Genomic DNA, 16,740 nt, shown 5'->3' with positions numbered 1-16,740 from the left:
CGTAATTTTATTTGTATGTTGCATTTTAACTATGTTAATGTAATTTTTGTAAATATATAATATATATATGTATATATATATATATATATATATATTATTTATTTATTTATTTTTTTACCGCATAATATGTTCTGTTATTTTTAATCGTATTTATGTACTATTTCCAAGAAAAACTTTATTTTTTTAAACACTTGACAGCAAAAAGTGTTTGCTAATTAAATTTGACATTTATCACTTAAAAAATTGAAAAATGTAGTTTATTATAATTATAAATTTACGCATGGCAGTGTGTAAATATACATTTGTATATTGTGCATGTTATGTGGGTGTTAATAAAAAAGAAAAAAGATGAAACAATCTTTGTAATAAAAATAAAAAGAGTATAGATTTTTCAAAAAATTCAAAATAAACTGAAAGTTCATGTAGACATAAGAATAACTTGTGAATGAAAAAAAAAAAGAAAAAAAAAGATGCAGAATATGGTATTCAAATTATTCTGTTTTTTGTGTACGTTTCTTCTGCTGCAATTTTTTAATTAATCTCCTTTTCTTTTTTTTTTGATTTATTTCCCTTCTTTTTTTAATTATTCTTTTAAGATAAATTAGGTAAAAAAACTTACATTTTGAAAAATGATAAATATAATTTTCTTCATATTTAAAAAATGAACTTGGCATATCTATTTTTGTACATTTACTATTATGTGTTCCCTTGTGCTTGTAGTATTTGGATAAGTAAAGATTAAAAGAACAGGTAATTATTTTATTTATAATATTTTTGTAAAATATAGAAAAGTTAACATAACCAAATTTGTTATTTAATAAGTAGTTATTATATACGTAGTTGAATATTTCACAAGTTGTTTTTTTTTTCTTCAACAAATATTTAATGCATAATATTTGATAAAAGGTGTGAAAGTAATTTTTTACGTCTTTTTTTTTTAACGTTTCGACATATGATAAAATAGTAACAGGACACAAATCCACTGGAAATAACATATAATTCTTTTTATAATTTTTTTTAAATAATTTATGGAAATAAATAATACAGGAATCCAGTGAAAATAGTTTCAAATAAAAATGCGTAACCAAGAGAGGAACAAAATAGTATTTGAAATAGCAGTTCTTATTCAGTAAAAAAAATAACTGTTCAATGTCTTTATTCACCAAGAATAGGTTTTTCAAAACATTTTGGGTACGACTTACAGTAACTACATCCGTTGCATTTGTAGCAGCTTGACTTTGGTCTTCACTTTTTATATGAATGTGCATGTAATATTTATTAACTATCGCAAGTATTTTCAAGAAAAGAAATTGATATTTCTTATTATTGTTAATATATGTAAGTTGGTAAAAAGAATAAATAATATCTCTGGTTTTTATATTCTGAGTTTGCTCTATTTTATTTTGATCTTTGAGTGGTAATAATGAGTAATTATACAAGTGATCCCTATTACTATGTTCTAATACCAATGATAATTCTTTAAAATATAAATAGAATTTTCTTAACACCTTGTCCAATAATTTACTGTACTGAATTTTATATATAGTAAATATATTTCTTAAAATATAAATAAGAATAGAGAGATCCTTTAAATTTTGTGCATTGTTTACTAAATCGTACATAAATGTTTTTTTATTAAATGGAACAAGTGAGTAACTATGGAAAATTTCTTTTTTTTGAAAAAAAAAATAGTCTTTTTTATTATCTTTCTCTATTTGTATGAATTTGGTTATATATTTTTGTCGTATTTCATTTACATAGTATATGTCATATTGCAATAATATTTTACATAAATTCTTTAAAATATATTTTTTTTTTTCCTGTATTATTCTTTCACTTAAGGAACTTCCATCCTTTTCCCCATTCTTTGTATTCAGTATGGTATACAAAAAAATTAACTTAGACTTATAATTAAATTCGAAATAATTAAAAAAAAATATGTCCAAAATTTTTTGTAAAGAAAATATAATGTTTGAATTTTCTTTATTAATTTTTAAATGATTAGCTATTTTTCCTACATATTTATTTATGTTTTCATTATATTCTTTTTTCTTATTCGTTAACTTGGATTCTAAGTAGTCGTAAATGTAAGTACGAGTCAAATTGATTAGATAATTTTGCTCATCGCAGAACTTGTACAGTCTTTGCCTAGTTACCTTTTTACAACTAAGTAGTTTAACGAGGCAAAGATTCATTGAAGAGGGAAATGTATGTATTCATTGTATATATATATGTGTGTGTGTGTATACATAAATATGTAAATATACTGTACATATGCATGCAATGTATATATATATATGTACATATATAACAACGTGACGTATGTTAGTCTTGACTGTCCAGGAAGCAAACGAAGCGAAAACAAAAAAGCAGCACAATATCACATGAACACAAATGAACTATTTATTAAAGTATAAATAATTCAATAAAAAAACATACAGCCTATATATATTAAAAACATGTTTCCATATTACAAAAGAAAAAAAAATAATAATAATAAAATAAAACAAAACAACGTATAAAAAAAAAAAAAAAAAAACAGTTAATTTAAATTTTTATTCGAAATTTTTTTAACAAAAATTAAACTTTCCGCAGCGCGCGCCGCTTGAACTTTTTCTCTTTTTTTTTTTTTTTTGTTTAAACTTCAAAAATAAATTAAAAGGTGACGTACTTTTGCTTATTACAAGATTGGTAGAAAATATAATATATATGGATATTATATATGTAAATTATGATTATATCTTAATATACTTCCCTTCGTAATTAAAATTTCGCATTCATTCGTATATATTTTATAACATTATTTATCAAAAATATCAGTATAATTATTCTCATTCAAACTATTAAATACATACACAAAATATATTATATGTCATAAGTTACGTATATTATTTTATATAAGAATAATATTTATCCTTTTTTACGTAATTTTACATTTCTCCTATTTTAACTTACTGTTTTCTTCTTAAACCTTTTTTTTATTATACAAGTTTGGAAAAAAAAAAAAGGTTTATGTGAATGTTTTTATTGTAAATATATATATATATATAATACTTGAGCATATACATATATTTATATATTATTTTATTTATGTATATTTAATGAATACATGTAAAGTGAAGATTTTAAATAAAAGCCCTTTTCAATATACCCAAGTTTTCATTGTTAATTTGAATAATTACGCATTTTATTGTGTCCCAATTTTTAAATAGCTTATATAACTTTTTTCATTTTTTATATTACTATTTTTATTCCCCCTTTTTTTTTTTGACAAAATTTCAATTATACTGTTTTAAGTATTTTTAAAAAAGTTAAATTCTTAATTATATTTCCATAGAAATAATGAAAATCACAGAAAAGGATTTTTTTTATTTTTTTCAAAATATTGCCAATTTAAGCAGTTAAGACATTTGAGACGTTTAGGAAGGTTTGCAATTTTATTGAGTTTAACTAGTTTATCTAGTATAACTGGCATAGCTGGTTTAACTGGTATAGCTGGTTTAACTGGTATAGCTGGTATAACTGGTATAGCTGGTATAACTGGTATAGCTGGCTTAACTGGTATAGCTGGCTTAACTGGTATAGCTGGCTTAACTGGTATAGCTGGCTTAACTGGTATAGCTGGCTTAACTGGTATAGCTGGCTTAACTGGTATAGCTGGTTTAACTGGTATAGCTGGTTTAACTGGTTTACTAGATTAACAAGTTCAATAAGTAGGAATGTACAGAAGAAAATATATATAATTATATGTATATATAAAAGGAAAAACATAATAATATAGTACGAGTAGAGGACAATTGAAGGAGCAAATGATGAATGATTTTAGCGAAGAATACGATTTTATGCAAAGAATTCATAAAGTTGAAGGACATGCAAATGATTATATGTTAAATAAAAATGTGATTAGAAAAAAAGACGAAAATGTAATATTTGGGAGGGAGAAATATGAAAAAGATTTTTATTTGAAAAGTAAATATGACAAATACAGTAGTACATTAAATGGTTTTGATAAAGATGATAAAATATTATATTTGAAAAAATTAAAAAATGAAAATGAGAAAGAATTAATAAAAAGAGATACAAATTTGAAAAAAAGTAACATTAATGAGTTAGCAAAAGTGAATGAAATAGTATATTATGTTCATGCGAATAAAAAAAATGTGTATGAATATATAACAAATCAAACAGATTTAGAAAATAATTATTATCAAATTGAGGAAAAACCTCGTAATTTATCAGGGAATTTTATAAAAGAAAATGAGGAGTATATATATTTAAATGATAGCGCTTATTACAAATTAAAAATAAACAAAGAAGAAAAGGATGAAGATGGGGAAAATGATGGAATTGAAAAAATGAAAATAAAATACACATTAGATGAAAATAATAAAAGTAGTGTAATTGAAAATGTACTAGAACCAGATAGCATGTTAATGCATATCTGTAATATGTTTTTTTCGTTAAAGGATTGTATTAAAAGTGTTTTTTTATTTTTAAGTAAAATATTTCATTTTAATTTTTTAGATTATACTTATTTAAAAAATTATTCGCTGACGAATTATTTTGATAGGAATGTAAAAGATTATATGAAATATTTAAAAAAAACAGAAGACAGTAGATTAGTGAATCAAGATTTTCTTTTAAGAAAAAGATATGTTGCACCTTATTTCGTTTATAATTGCGTTGATTGCAATTACAATACGAATGACAATGGTATTATAATATTATCTTCTATTCTTCCATTTATTCATAGCTTTGATTATGATTACAAATTAAAACACATAAGAATGAAAGAGGATGAGTTGGACAATATATTAAATAATGAAAAGAGTAAAAATGTAGGTGGCTTCATCGAATATTTGAGAAAGATGAAAACTTTTTTTTTTGGTAGATTATACGAAGAAAATAATACTAGTAGTAATGTCAATGAGAAGGGAAATTGTAACAATAGTGAGTATTCAGAATTTTTAAAAAAATTTGAAAATAGTATAAACGAGGAAGGTGAACTGATTCAAGATATTCTCTTTTCAGGTAAAGCGCAAATGATATTTATTAATTTTAAACAGCTGGAAAATAATTTTAATAATGTTATTGGGAATATAGAAATAAAAAATGATCGTGTTCAGGTTAGCAATTTGATTTTGGGTTATGAAAAGAGGGAACATATCAAATATACGGACATTCTAATATCAAATATATTAAAAAATATAAAAAAGAAATATCCTGATATTGTTATCAAAGATGAAAATCCAAAACAATTTTTATATGAAGAAAATGAATATTCAGAAAAATTTTTGGGAGAAAATAGTAACGAGTATAATATAAGTAACAAGGAAGATACTTCTACCATTTCAGATAGTGTTGATATAAATAGGAAAGAATTATACAAATTGTCAGATTTAAAGGAGTATGTATATAATTCTCCATCCCATTTAATGAAGGAAAAAAAGAATAATTGTGAATATGTTACTTGTGTATGTTTTGACAACAACTCGAATAATTGTAACTTAATTAATAATTTTGTTTTAGGGTACAATACTGGTAAGATAGAATATATTTATGGGAAGATTTTATATAGTAATATTAGTCATTGTGATTTATTAATAGATTATTATTCTAAAAAGAATAAGAAATTTTCGTACGAATTGAGTAAGAGAATATTTTTAAACGGTTCTGTAATAAAAATTTGTTTTGCTCCTAATGGGTTTTTTTGTTTAATATTAACAAGTAAGACGTTATATATATGTAACTTTTTTTATTTTTCCATATATGAAGTTACAAATACTTGTTATAATTCTCAGTTTGTTAATTTTCTGTGGATTAATAATAATTGCTACTCTGTTTTTAATGATAATGGGAATGTGTATTTATACGAGAAGAATTTAAAAAATAATGGCCTTAATAGCTTCTCATTAGTTAGATCTTTTTTTATAGATCAAAATATTTATTTTAACTCAATTTGTGAGTATCATCTGTATAGTAATTGTATATATTTATACACGGGTGAAATAGAAATGAAGAGAAGAAAAAGTGCTAGTCATTTATTTAAGAAAAAGAAGAAGAAATTAAATAAGCAAATAAACGATTGCTTTTACAAATATGATTGTAATTTTATTATTATTGATTTAAATTCAGATATTCATAAAATTATTGCAAATAATCGGAATAGTGATTTGATAGGAGGTCTCTTAAAAGACAATGTGACAGATTTAGAAAATAATATGAAACAAATAAAAATATTGGAAAAGTTAATAGAAAATGGGAATAATTTTGAAGAGGATGATTTGAATTTTGAAAATATGTTACATATTAATATAAAAGATTTTAATAACTACATTTCTACTATTAAAGATGTTAATAATAATTTGTACATATCTGAGAGTGGAGATGAACGTAATAATATGATAGAATATGACAACACAAGGGAAGAATTTTCAGTGAAAAGGTTTGTTGTGAATTATTTAAAAGATGTGAAGAAGCATTTATATAATTTAAAAAATGAAAATGTTATTAATATTTTATTGCCTAGGTATTACAGTTGCGCAGATGATTATAGTCATAAAAATTTTTTAAATATTCGATTCTTTACTATTGAAAAATCAGATAATAAGCATCTTATAGCATTAGATACAGAAACAGATTATGTATATATTTATAAAATAAGGAAAAATGTGTACCTAGATGATGATACGTTGGATTTGTTGAAAAATAATCCGTACAGTATGAATAATAACGCATTAAAAATGTTCTACTCATCATATATGAAAAAAGAGTCGATCTTAAAAGACGAATGGAAAATATATAATGAATACATTTATGTAAATACAAAGAAGCTAAAGAAGTATATTAAATATAACTTGTTATATATTATTAAAAATCATAAAAAAGTTTTTTTCCCATTACATGTATATGTAATAAATACTAAGCTTAATGATACTGAATATTTCTTATTTATAAAGTGGGCTACAATAAAAAATTCGTTTATATATTCATCCTATAATTCTTTAAATAGAGTTACTAAGATGAAGGACTATTTTAAGAAAGATGAGGAAAAATTACTGAAGGTGTTGGAAAATCCAAAGAATATATTTTTATATAATATTAATGAACATAATGATTACCCTTATACACATGGTAAATATAAACTTAATCCATTGGTAGGAAAGAGTAAATTTATGGAGAAAGAATATTTGTCAGAAAATGGAGGTAACTTTTTTTTACCTAACAAAAGTAAGTTAAATGATCCTAGGGAGAATTTTGCCAGCCCAATAAAAGGTTATAATAATTTTGTCGATTTAAATATGAATATGAATATGAATGATGATTATTTAAATAAAACCCCCATGAAAAATAATATAGCGAGAAATTTTTATACCTCCCCAATTGGTAATATAAATCCCAATGCAAGTGTTAGTAACATGCCATATAATTATAAGGGATTTAATAAATTTAGTGAAAATGATTTCTATAATAATGATTATTATATGAACAGTAATAATAAGGATTCTACTTTTTTAAGTGATAATAAGAAGCAAAATGCATCTGAAAAAAAATGGTCTTATTTAAAGAAGTTAAACATTTTTAATAAAAAAGATGATATTATAAATGACAATTATGGAAATAGTAGACATCTTTACAGTACTACAGAACCTGAACATTTGAAAAATAAGCATTCACACATGTTTAATAATTTAGAAAATGAAAGCGTCTTAAGTGATATGAAAAATTCTAATTTTTATGTATCACCAAATCATTTAAGATATAATCGGTTACACTATCCAACAGACAGTTCCAAATTAATGGATGATGAAAACACAAATTTTAATGTGTTTTATAGTACTCATAATGACGAGAACAGATATAACGCAAATAATATTAGTGCTAATAGTTATGATCCTTATATATTAAAAAATGATTTATATAATTATAGAAATATTAATAATTTAGATTTAAATATAAATAATGATAATGCGTACATGCACAATGATTTGTATCGAACTAATAACGAACTTAATAATTTTCCAGGTGATATACATAATAAAGCTCATACAAAAATAGGAAATTTTTATAGCAACAGAGATGTTAATGATGTGAATCAGATATATGAAGAAGACGAATATAGAAATAGCTTTAAAAGTTTCAATCGAAATGACAGTTATTTGAGTAATATGCGGAAATACATGTAAAATGAAGAAGGATGGTGAGTTATGTTAACATTAAAATAGAGATTACTGGAGTTACATTTTGGCATTATTTCCTATAGTTGTACATTTCGTTTGTTTTATATCCCATGTTTATTTTTGCAATGAATTATAGCTTTTATAAAGTAGAAAATCAAATTTATTTATATGTTTTTCATTTTTTGTTTTACGTACGTATTCATAAGGGAACGAGTGTACATATGTACATGTATGCTTATATATATATATATATATATATGTTATACATACATATTATTAAAACTTTTGAAGAACAATTATTTTTACCTAATTTTTTTTAATTATACATTTAAAAAAGAGGAAATCTTTTATTGTTAAAATATATTTTATGAATGAACAATTACGACTTCGCAAAACTGAAATATTTTTTTTTTTTTTTTCTATATATGCTACTTAATTCTGCTTAAAAGTATATTTTTTTAATTTACAATAAAATGGTGTAAAAAAAAAAAAAAAAAGAAAAGGTAAGTGAAAATGGACTTGCAAAATATATTGATTTTTTAAGATACGTAATTTTTCTCTTTATAATTAAGAACACACATATACGCGTAACACAAGTGCAGTTATTCAAGTATGTGTCTAACTAAAAATGTTATCATATTTCACACTTTTTTATTTTTGTAAAATTTTCGCTATATCTGAAACACCTTTACGCGAAGGCTATTTTATCATTTTTTGAATAAGACTTAAAACGAAAACTATTATTTTTAAATGTATACATACCTACCTACACCCACATATATATATATATATATGCGTATAAATTCTCCTGCTTTTGTAATGAATATATAAATAGGTTGCTAACTTTTATTGTAATGCGCACTTTTTAAGATATACCTTCTTTACATTTTTCGTCTGTATGATGGTTTATGCTGTTTCTTTGTTTTTACGGTTCGCTTTTTTATTTCTCTATATTTATACTTTCCTCGTGTATTCGTTGAATCTTAATATTATAGAATTTAAAAAAATACAGTTTATACCATTAAAAGGAAAAAACATTCATATATTTACATATACATATATTTATATGAGATATATATTTATATATACGTGTATATATGTGTATGCATTTTTAAAGAAAAAAATTCAGAATTCTTAAACTTGTCTTTATAATATATATATATTAACCAATATATACATGTAAATAAATGTAGTCTTTTTAAGATAGAATTTTTTTTGATTTAAAAAAAAAAAAAAAAAAATGTACAATTATAATGATGCAATGAAGATGCTTTAAAGTTATACTTTTATATATTAAAATGGATATAAGGTATTTTTAATTTTATTATTTTTATAAATTTTTGAGCGAACCATGTACTGAGCATGAAAAAAGGAGATATTATACGAAACTACTATGTTAGGAATATTGCATGTATTAAGGGAGCTACATACTTAGGACATGGTGGATACATTATATGGTCACTAAATGTGTATATATAAATATGTATATTTATACAAAAGATAAAATAAAAAGGAAAAAAAAAAATATATAAAAAAATAAAATAAAGTGCCCACGAAAACATAAAACACCGTTTTACATATGCTCTCCTTCTATATAACAATATCTTGATGTTTATTACTTTTTTAATAATTTGCTAGGAAAACATGGATAACTTTACATATATTTTTCTTTTCATCACATATAAACATACACATGTTAAAACTGTTTTAATATATTTCTGGTTATGAAATGCATTCTTTTTATTTGTTTATTTTTTCATTTGTATGTTAATTTTTGTATTCAATTATTTTTTCAATTTTGTTCAAATGCTTTTTCATTTGACTATTCATTTATATATTACTTTTATTTTTTATGACTTCATTCCTCTACTGATCTTTGTTTGTTTTTCTCCAATTTAATCTTTTTTTTTGGACACTTTTTGTTGAGAACAACTACTTGAACAAAATTTAAACAAAAGAAAACATGTAATGAATCCAACTAAAAATGATAAAACTATAATAACCGCTAGTGATGGAAAGGCATATTTGTATATTCTATCTATATTTAAAAAGGTTTCATTTGCCATGTCTTTGAATATATCCATATAATTAAGAGGTTTGGGTGGGTCAGATGGTTTTACATTTTTATACGTTTCTAGAACAAAATTTTTAAATGCTTCCAATGACCTATCATGATTTTTGTAATCGTACATTTTTCCATTTTTAAAATATACTAATGTTGGAAAACCTTCTATTTTAAATCTTTTTCTTGTTTTGGAATTTGTAGTAACATCAATCTTCGCTATGTTTACTGTTCCCTTTAATTCAGCAGCTAGTTTGGCCCAAGTTTTGGTCATGGCTTTACAGTGTGAGCACCAGGGGGCATAAAATTTTATGAACCACGATCCTGTTGATTCGAAAAAGTGATATACCGTGCAAAAAGGTAAAATAACGTAACATAACATAAAAAAAAAGTAAAATGAAATAATAATATATATTATAACAAAACCATACAATAATAAAAAAAAAGAACATTATTATGGTTAGGGAAAATACGTAAAAGGAAAAGAAATTATATATTTATTGGACTAAGAGCAATTGATCACTTCCAATAGAACGGAAGCCACTGTCGGGAGGGAAAAAGCATGGGTAACGGTTGTAGCAAAAAAGAAGCAAAGGAAAACAGAAAAGGAATAAACACAAACAAGCAGAACAATACATATAAACGGCAGTTCCATTTTCAATTAAAATAAAATAAAACAAATAAATTACGAATAAAATAAAAAAAATTTTAACCTGTAGTGTTTCCTGTTGACATTTGTGTCAGATTTTCAAAATTTGAATCATTCAGTTCAATTACATCTTGAGCATAACAACAATTTAAAATTATTAAAAAAAGAAACAATACAAAACTTTTTGTAATTCTTGCCATTTTAAAATTTTTACAAAGGTGATAAATAATTATAAAATAAATTAAAATAAAAATACTTTTCCAAATAATACTTCTTTCGTATTAATTAATTGTATTCTTATAATTTTTCTTTTGAAATAAAAAGTATTAAGTTCAATCAAAAAAAAAAAAATAATAATAATAATGAAAATATAATAAAATAAAATAAATTAAGTTAATCTAGAACGTTCAATGAATGTATTATTCCTTTTATTATAGTACTCTTCATAAAAAAGTTAAATGTTAAAATTTTATGCACATATATATATATATATATATATATATGTATATATGTATATATAATACGTACATGTACGCATACGTATTATACATAATATAAAATATATTATTATACATATTAGTTTTGTCTTACGTATTTTTCTTTAATTATAAAGAAATTTAATATTTATGTACAAAATTATTTTCGTATTGTCATTTTGAAAGATGGTTGCAAAATAATTTTTTTCTTTTTTATTATTATTATATTTTCTTTATTTTTGTATTTTACTTTTTCAATTATTTTTTATAATAAAACAATTTTTTTTTTTTTTAACTTAATTTTTTTATTTCGTGCACACAACCCATAATGTTCTTAACATACTGCTAATGAAAAAAAAAAATATATTTTTTTTAAAAAAACTGAAAAATATATACATTTTTCAACTCAACATTTAGTTTACATATTAAATTATTCGTTTTAATATGAAAAGTAAAAATAATACTTATATAAACGTAATGAAAATTTAAAAAAAATACATATAGCACCAGTATGTATGCGCATATAAATTTATATATATATATATATATATATACATATATAAACATTGTATGTTTATACGTATATGTACATATTAAAAAGGGCAAGTGACGACTAGTTTATTCAGAATACAGTTTTTACCTAAGTAAAAATTAAAAATTTTCTTTTAAAATATTTTAAAAAAATTAAAAATCTTGAAGTGATAATTTATGCAGGTGATTAAAAGATATATAAAAAAAAAAAAAAAAGAGCAAATAAAAATGTAAACATATTTAAAGAGATAAACAAATATAGAAAAAAAAAAAAAAAAAAATGAAAATAATATAATGTAAAATATAAATATTTGTGTACACTAATTGAATGCACAAATACTAAAGAATGGTTTTAAATAAAAATAAAAGGTTAAGGAATTAATTAAAGAATTAGAAAAAAGATATTTATTTAACAATTAAGAAAAACCTGATAAAGCAGTAAAAAATTCTTAATAAAAAAAAAAAGAAAAAGAGTTGATATTTCTTTCGCTGTATCCTTGAAAAATACCTTACATTGATTAACATTTTTAAGGAAATAATTGCAATTATGAAGAATAAAAAAGTAAATGCTATTTCATTTATTCTTTGCTAATATAGCTATAGAAGTCTTCAAAATCTGAATATTAAATATACATATATTCCATATATACGTGCTGTATGCATATATATGTATGTATGTATGTACAAATGCATATATGAACATTTATATATATGATAAATAGATGAATATAATGCAGTATTAAAAAGGGGAAATATATTTACATAAAATGCTAAAGGGGAAATACTAATAAACATTGAAGAATATAAAGACAATAAAGAACCACTATCGAATGAACATTTTTAATTTTTATTTTACACATGTTTGTATGTATGCATATATATGAAAATAGGAGTACGCATAGTAATATTTAAATAAATAATTAAAATGAAAAAAATTGCGTGAATTAGGATACTTACTAAACTTTCTCTTATCGTTGACACTTAGATCGCTTTTTGTTGTAATGTTATAAAATTTGTATAACTTTTTTTTAGTGATTATTCCTAATTATTGAAGGGGAAAATAGAACAAGCAAATAAATAAGTAATACGTTAACATGCTTATATATATGTATAACAGCTCCGATGAAATACTTTAATAAAAATAGATAAGGAAAAAAGTAGCTTACCTTCATTATTGTAGTCTACTTTCTTAAAAAATTTAAACACTACTTTTTTATCAATTTTTATAAAATTATTTAAAAGACATGCTATAATATCTGAAAAGAATATAAGTATTTTCAGATATATATTACAAAAATGATAAATTTTTAGCGTTTACAAAAAAAAATGATAAAAAAAAAAAAAATTATATACTGCTAAATTGTATTTGGCCTCTTTCTGAAACATCTAATCCATTAAATGATTCTTGTACCTGGTAGTAAAAGGTGCAATTTAAAATATTTATGTAAAATAAAATAGAATATCGCATGAACATAATTCTGTGAGAAAAAAAATTAACGAATAAATGATTACATTTGCATCTATAAGACCTAATTTCTTCATCGTTGAGGAATATTGTTCATATTTTATTGATCCTTCTTCCAATAGGTCAAAGTAAAAAAATAAGAAGTTATATTCTATATAAAGAAATATTAAGAAAACAACATGTCCACATATGAGCGGAACAAATATTGTGAGTTCTATGCGTATTTAATATGTAAAATAAAGGTACGTGCATTAGATTAAATGTGCACATACATATACGCGCAAACATCCATATATATGTAAATATATATATACAGTAAAAGTGAATGATTCTACTTATTCCGCCATACTGTATATGTCCTCTTTCACCATGAATTTAGAAATGTTGTTCAGTATGTATCTTTTAAAGGTATTTTTTTTCCAAAAGTCGTAAATACTAAGGGCAGGTTTTTCGAATTTTAAATAGAACAAAAATAAATGAGAATAAAGTTATAAGTTTATATTTGTATGTATATATATAAGTGTAAACTTGTAAGTACAGAAAGGGGGAAAATTTTATATTGCGCACCTTCTTAGCATGTCGAAATTTATGTAAATGTTTTTTTTAACATTTTCTTTAAACCATTCCTTTAAAAAAATAAAACAAAAAGTAGGTAATATTACTATTCGTCCTTTTTTTTTTTTTTTTCCACACCCTTTTCTTAATATTTTAATAAAACATGGGAATATATTAGAAAAAAAATTTTATGTGTTTTTCATTACATGATCGAGCGCTTCTCTTATGGTAATCATTGAACTTTTAGGAAAAATAATTTGTCATAAATAATGTATTTTGATTTAAAGAATTCTTATTATAAATATATGTAAGTACGCATGTATAGACGTTTTAAAAAGTAACCTCAAATCGCTTAATAAAATTCTTCTTAGAAAACTTTGTCCCTTGTGTGAAATATTTTCATGTCTAGAAGAAAAATTAAAAAAATATGAAAAGCGTGAAATGGTGAAATTACGAAATCAATTTAGTCTTCTACATATTTCTTTATTCTTGAAATATGTGTCAAATGAAAACTAACAATTCATTTAAGGGTAAAACTTTTTTTTTTTTATTTTCAAAGCAAAAGTGTGGATATTTCCCACAAGCTAAAAAATACACTACAAAAAAAAAAAATTGGAAAAATAAGAAAAATATGTCTAAACATTATATATCTTTAATGGGAATTATCATTATTAGTTGTACATGTGTTAACGATTTATTTTTAGGGTACACGTAAAACAGATCATTCCTGTAAATTTTATCTGTATCTTCTTTTTTCTTTTTTTCTTTTTTTTTCTTATTGTTACTTATTACTCCAATACTATAGATATTTTCACTTTTCATTTTTGAATTTACTGCATATGGGGAAAAATTTAAATAAAATTAAAAAGTAAAACAATGAGACAAGAATTTATATTATGATTATAATGAATTTTTTGTGATTTTTGTAAAGGAGATATAACATTTTGTTGATAGGGCCTTAATATTATAAACATCTTCTAATTTAATCATCACTTCATTATTCACAATTTTGATAAGAAAACTGTAAGGAGCTAAGTTCCTGAACATTTATGCAGATTTCATTATATGTCAAAAATTTAAGTTATGTTATTATGTATAATATGTATAAACTTACACACTTGTGTATACACATATATATGTATGCATTTAAGTTATTGCATATTATTATTTGTGTGAATTATATTATCACTTGTGAAATAAGTTGTTTGAGTGCAAATAGTTAACTGTCAAGAAAATCTGTAAAAAAGAAAAGAAGATAAATGTATACTAATAGAAGATGTAATATAGAGGATTATACAAGTCATTCGTTGATGTATAACATAGCAATTTTTTTTTTTTTTTTTTTTTTTTTTTTTTTTTGAAACGTTTTATTTTATTATGCTATTTAATCCTGTTATACTATTTTCTGAATAAACCTGATATATTATATTTTTTATTTTCCTTTCATCATATTTAGTAGAAAATATTACGGATGAATATAAAGTTATGTCTACAAAGTTTAAAAAGGGTGAAAATAAAATAAAAAATGTTAGAAGTTAAAACTAATACTAAAATAGGAAAGTGAAGAAATATATTCTATCACTAATATTAGTATATTGTTTTTTCCTATGAAAATACCTGAGAAGAACTCAAAGACACTAATATAACAAGAGGAATATTCACAACAGTGAATTAATTTAACAATATATGGATGGTCTAATGATGAAATAATAAATTTTGTGTTATTTAAATTATTTTTTTTTCTTTTAACAATGATTTTGTATTTATAACCATCAATAATATTATAACTGTAGAATACTTTTTTTTTATTATTTTCTTTTAATGTGGTGATAGGAACATGGTCCTTAAACACATTTGTTCCTGATTCCAGACAAAAGGAATTTAAAAGATTATTATTACTATTGTTCAAAAACTTCTTTATTTTCATTTTGATTTTTTGGGGATGTTGATAGGACGATCTTCTTATCCTTTGTTTTAGATCTATGTAGCTACGTATATACATGCACATATATAAATATATGTAAATTTTATATGCATAAGCAGTTATAATTTTTACGCATATATATATGTGCGTATGTATATATATATATATATATTTTTCTCTTTTTAGCATAATAAAAAAAAAGAAAGAGTAAAGAGAGATTTTTCTAAAATTTTACATTAATTTGGTGGAAAAAAATAATAAATATATGCGTAAATATGCATGTGTTTACGTGTGTAACTTTGTATATATATTTAAAACAAAGAAAAAAAAAGTACACCTTTCACTCAAATTAATATACGACTTCGCGTTTTAAGGAACTACAAAAAAAGTCCTAAATTAGCAGAGAGTACAAATATATTCGTCTTTTACAAAACGACGTATATTAAAACTATATATTGCACAGACTTATTACTATAATTTAATTCCCATTTTTATAAAAGGGAATTAGGCAGTATTATTAGAAGTATATTTTCACTGGATTTTTTTTGTTTATATAAATAGTTTGCATTATTTTTATTGAACTGTATTCACGAAATTATTGTAATTGTTAAGGGGAATTTAAAGAAAAAACAAAACAAAACGAAACAAATTAATTTATTTCTGCATTAAATAAAAACATTTTTTTTTTTTTTTTCTATGACAATTCTGTAAATGAAAAAACTTCAACTGTGTATGCACGAAAAAAGCAAAAAAATAAAAAAAAATAAAATAACTTGAACATAGGACCTTTATTTAAGGTGCGGGTTTTATTATAACAAGCATGCTACAAATTATGATGGTATATTTGTAAAAAATAAGGAAATAAACAAAAAAAAAAAAAATATATACATAGGAACGA

General features: G+C 22.6%; 5 protein-coding genes across 5 annotated transcripts; 2 read left to right on the top strand and 3 right to left on the bottom strand.

Annotated features, from left to right (window-relative positions):
* Nucleotides 1–491: 491 nt before the first annotated feature.
* Nucleotides 492–2,195, bottom strand: MKS88_004065 (uncharacterized protein; the record flags this gene model as incomplete). Its single annotated transcript, XM_067217211.1, has 1 exon — nt 492–2,195. One exon carries the CDS (start codon nt 2,193–2,195, stop codon nt 492–494), a length of 1,704 nt encoding a protein of 567 aa, XP_067071662.1.
* An 823-nt stretch (nt 2,196–3,018) lies between these two features.
* Nucleotides 3,019–3,701, top strand: MKS88_004064 (uncharacterized protein; the record flags this gene model as incomplete). Its single annotated transcript, XM_067217209.1, has 2 exons — nt 3,019–3,029; nt 3,338–3,701. The coding sequence occupies 2 exons, from the start codon at nt 3,019–3,021 to the stop codon at nt 3,699–3,701; spliced, it is 375 nt and encodes a 124-aa protein (XP_067071661.1).
* A 108-nt stretch (nt 3,702–3,809) lies between these two features.
* On the top strand, nt 3,810–8,186 carry MKS88_004063 (uncharacterized protein; the record flags this gene model as incomplete). Its single annotated transcript, XM_067217208.1, has 1 exon — nt 3,810–8,186. One exon carries the CDS (start codon nt 3,810–3,812, stop codon nt 8,184–8,186), a length of 4,377 nt encoding a protein of 1,458 aa, XP_067071660.1.
* A 1,889-nt stretch (nt 8,187–10,075) lies between these two features.
* MKS88_004062 (thioredoxin-related protein) lies at nt 10,076–11,091 on the bottom strand (the record flags this gene model as incomplete). Its single annotated transcript, XM_067217207.1, has 2 exons — nt 10,076–10,566; nt 10,956–11,091. 2 exons carry the CDS (start codon nt 11,089–11,091, stop codon nt 10,076–10,078), a joined length of 627 nt encoding a protein of 208 aa, XP_067071659.1.
* Nucleotides 11,092–12,476: 1,385 nt separating this feature from the next.
* On the bottom strand, nt 12,477–15,845 carry MKS88_004061 (protein kinase; the record flags this gene model as incomplete). The annotated part of the gene is made up of 15 exons (XM_067217206.1): nt 12,477–12,514; nt 12,856–12,939; nt 13,065–13,154; nt 13,252–13,309; nt 13,411–13,514; nt 13,713–13,798; nt 13,931–13,989; nt 14,125–14,158; nt 14,261–14,323; nt 14,436–14,514; nt 14,704–14,751; nt 14,860–14,957; nt 15,108–15,154; nt 15,334–15,407; nt 15,536–15,845. 15 exons carry the CDS (start codon nt 15,843–15,845, stop codon nt 12,477–12,479), a joined length of 1,272 nt encoding a protein of 423 aa, XP_067071658.1.
* Between the last annotated feature and the right edge of the window lie 895 nt (nt 15,846–16,740).

Source organism: Plasmodium brasilianum, chromosome 12 (assembly GCF_023973825.1).
Source record: "Plasmodium brasilianum strain Bolivian I chromosome 12, whole genome shotgun sequence".
NCBI classification, from domain to species: Eukaryota; Apicomplexa; class Aconoidasida; order Haemosporida; family Plasmodiidae; genus Plasmodium; species Plasmodium brasilianum.
Note: the sequence above shows the minus strand (reverse complement) of the source record. Positions and strands in the feature narration are given on the sequence as shown.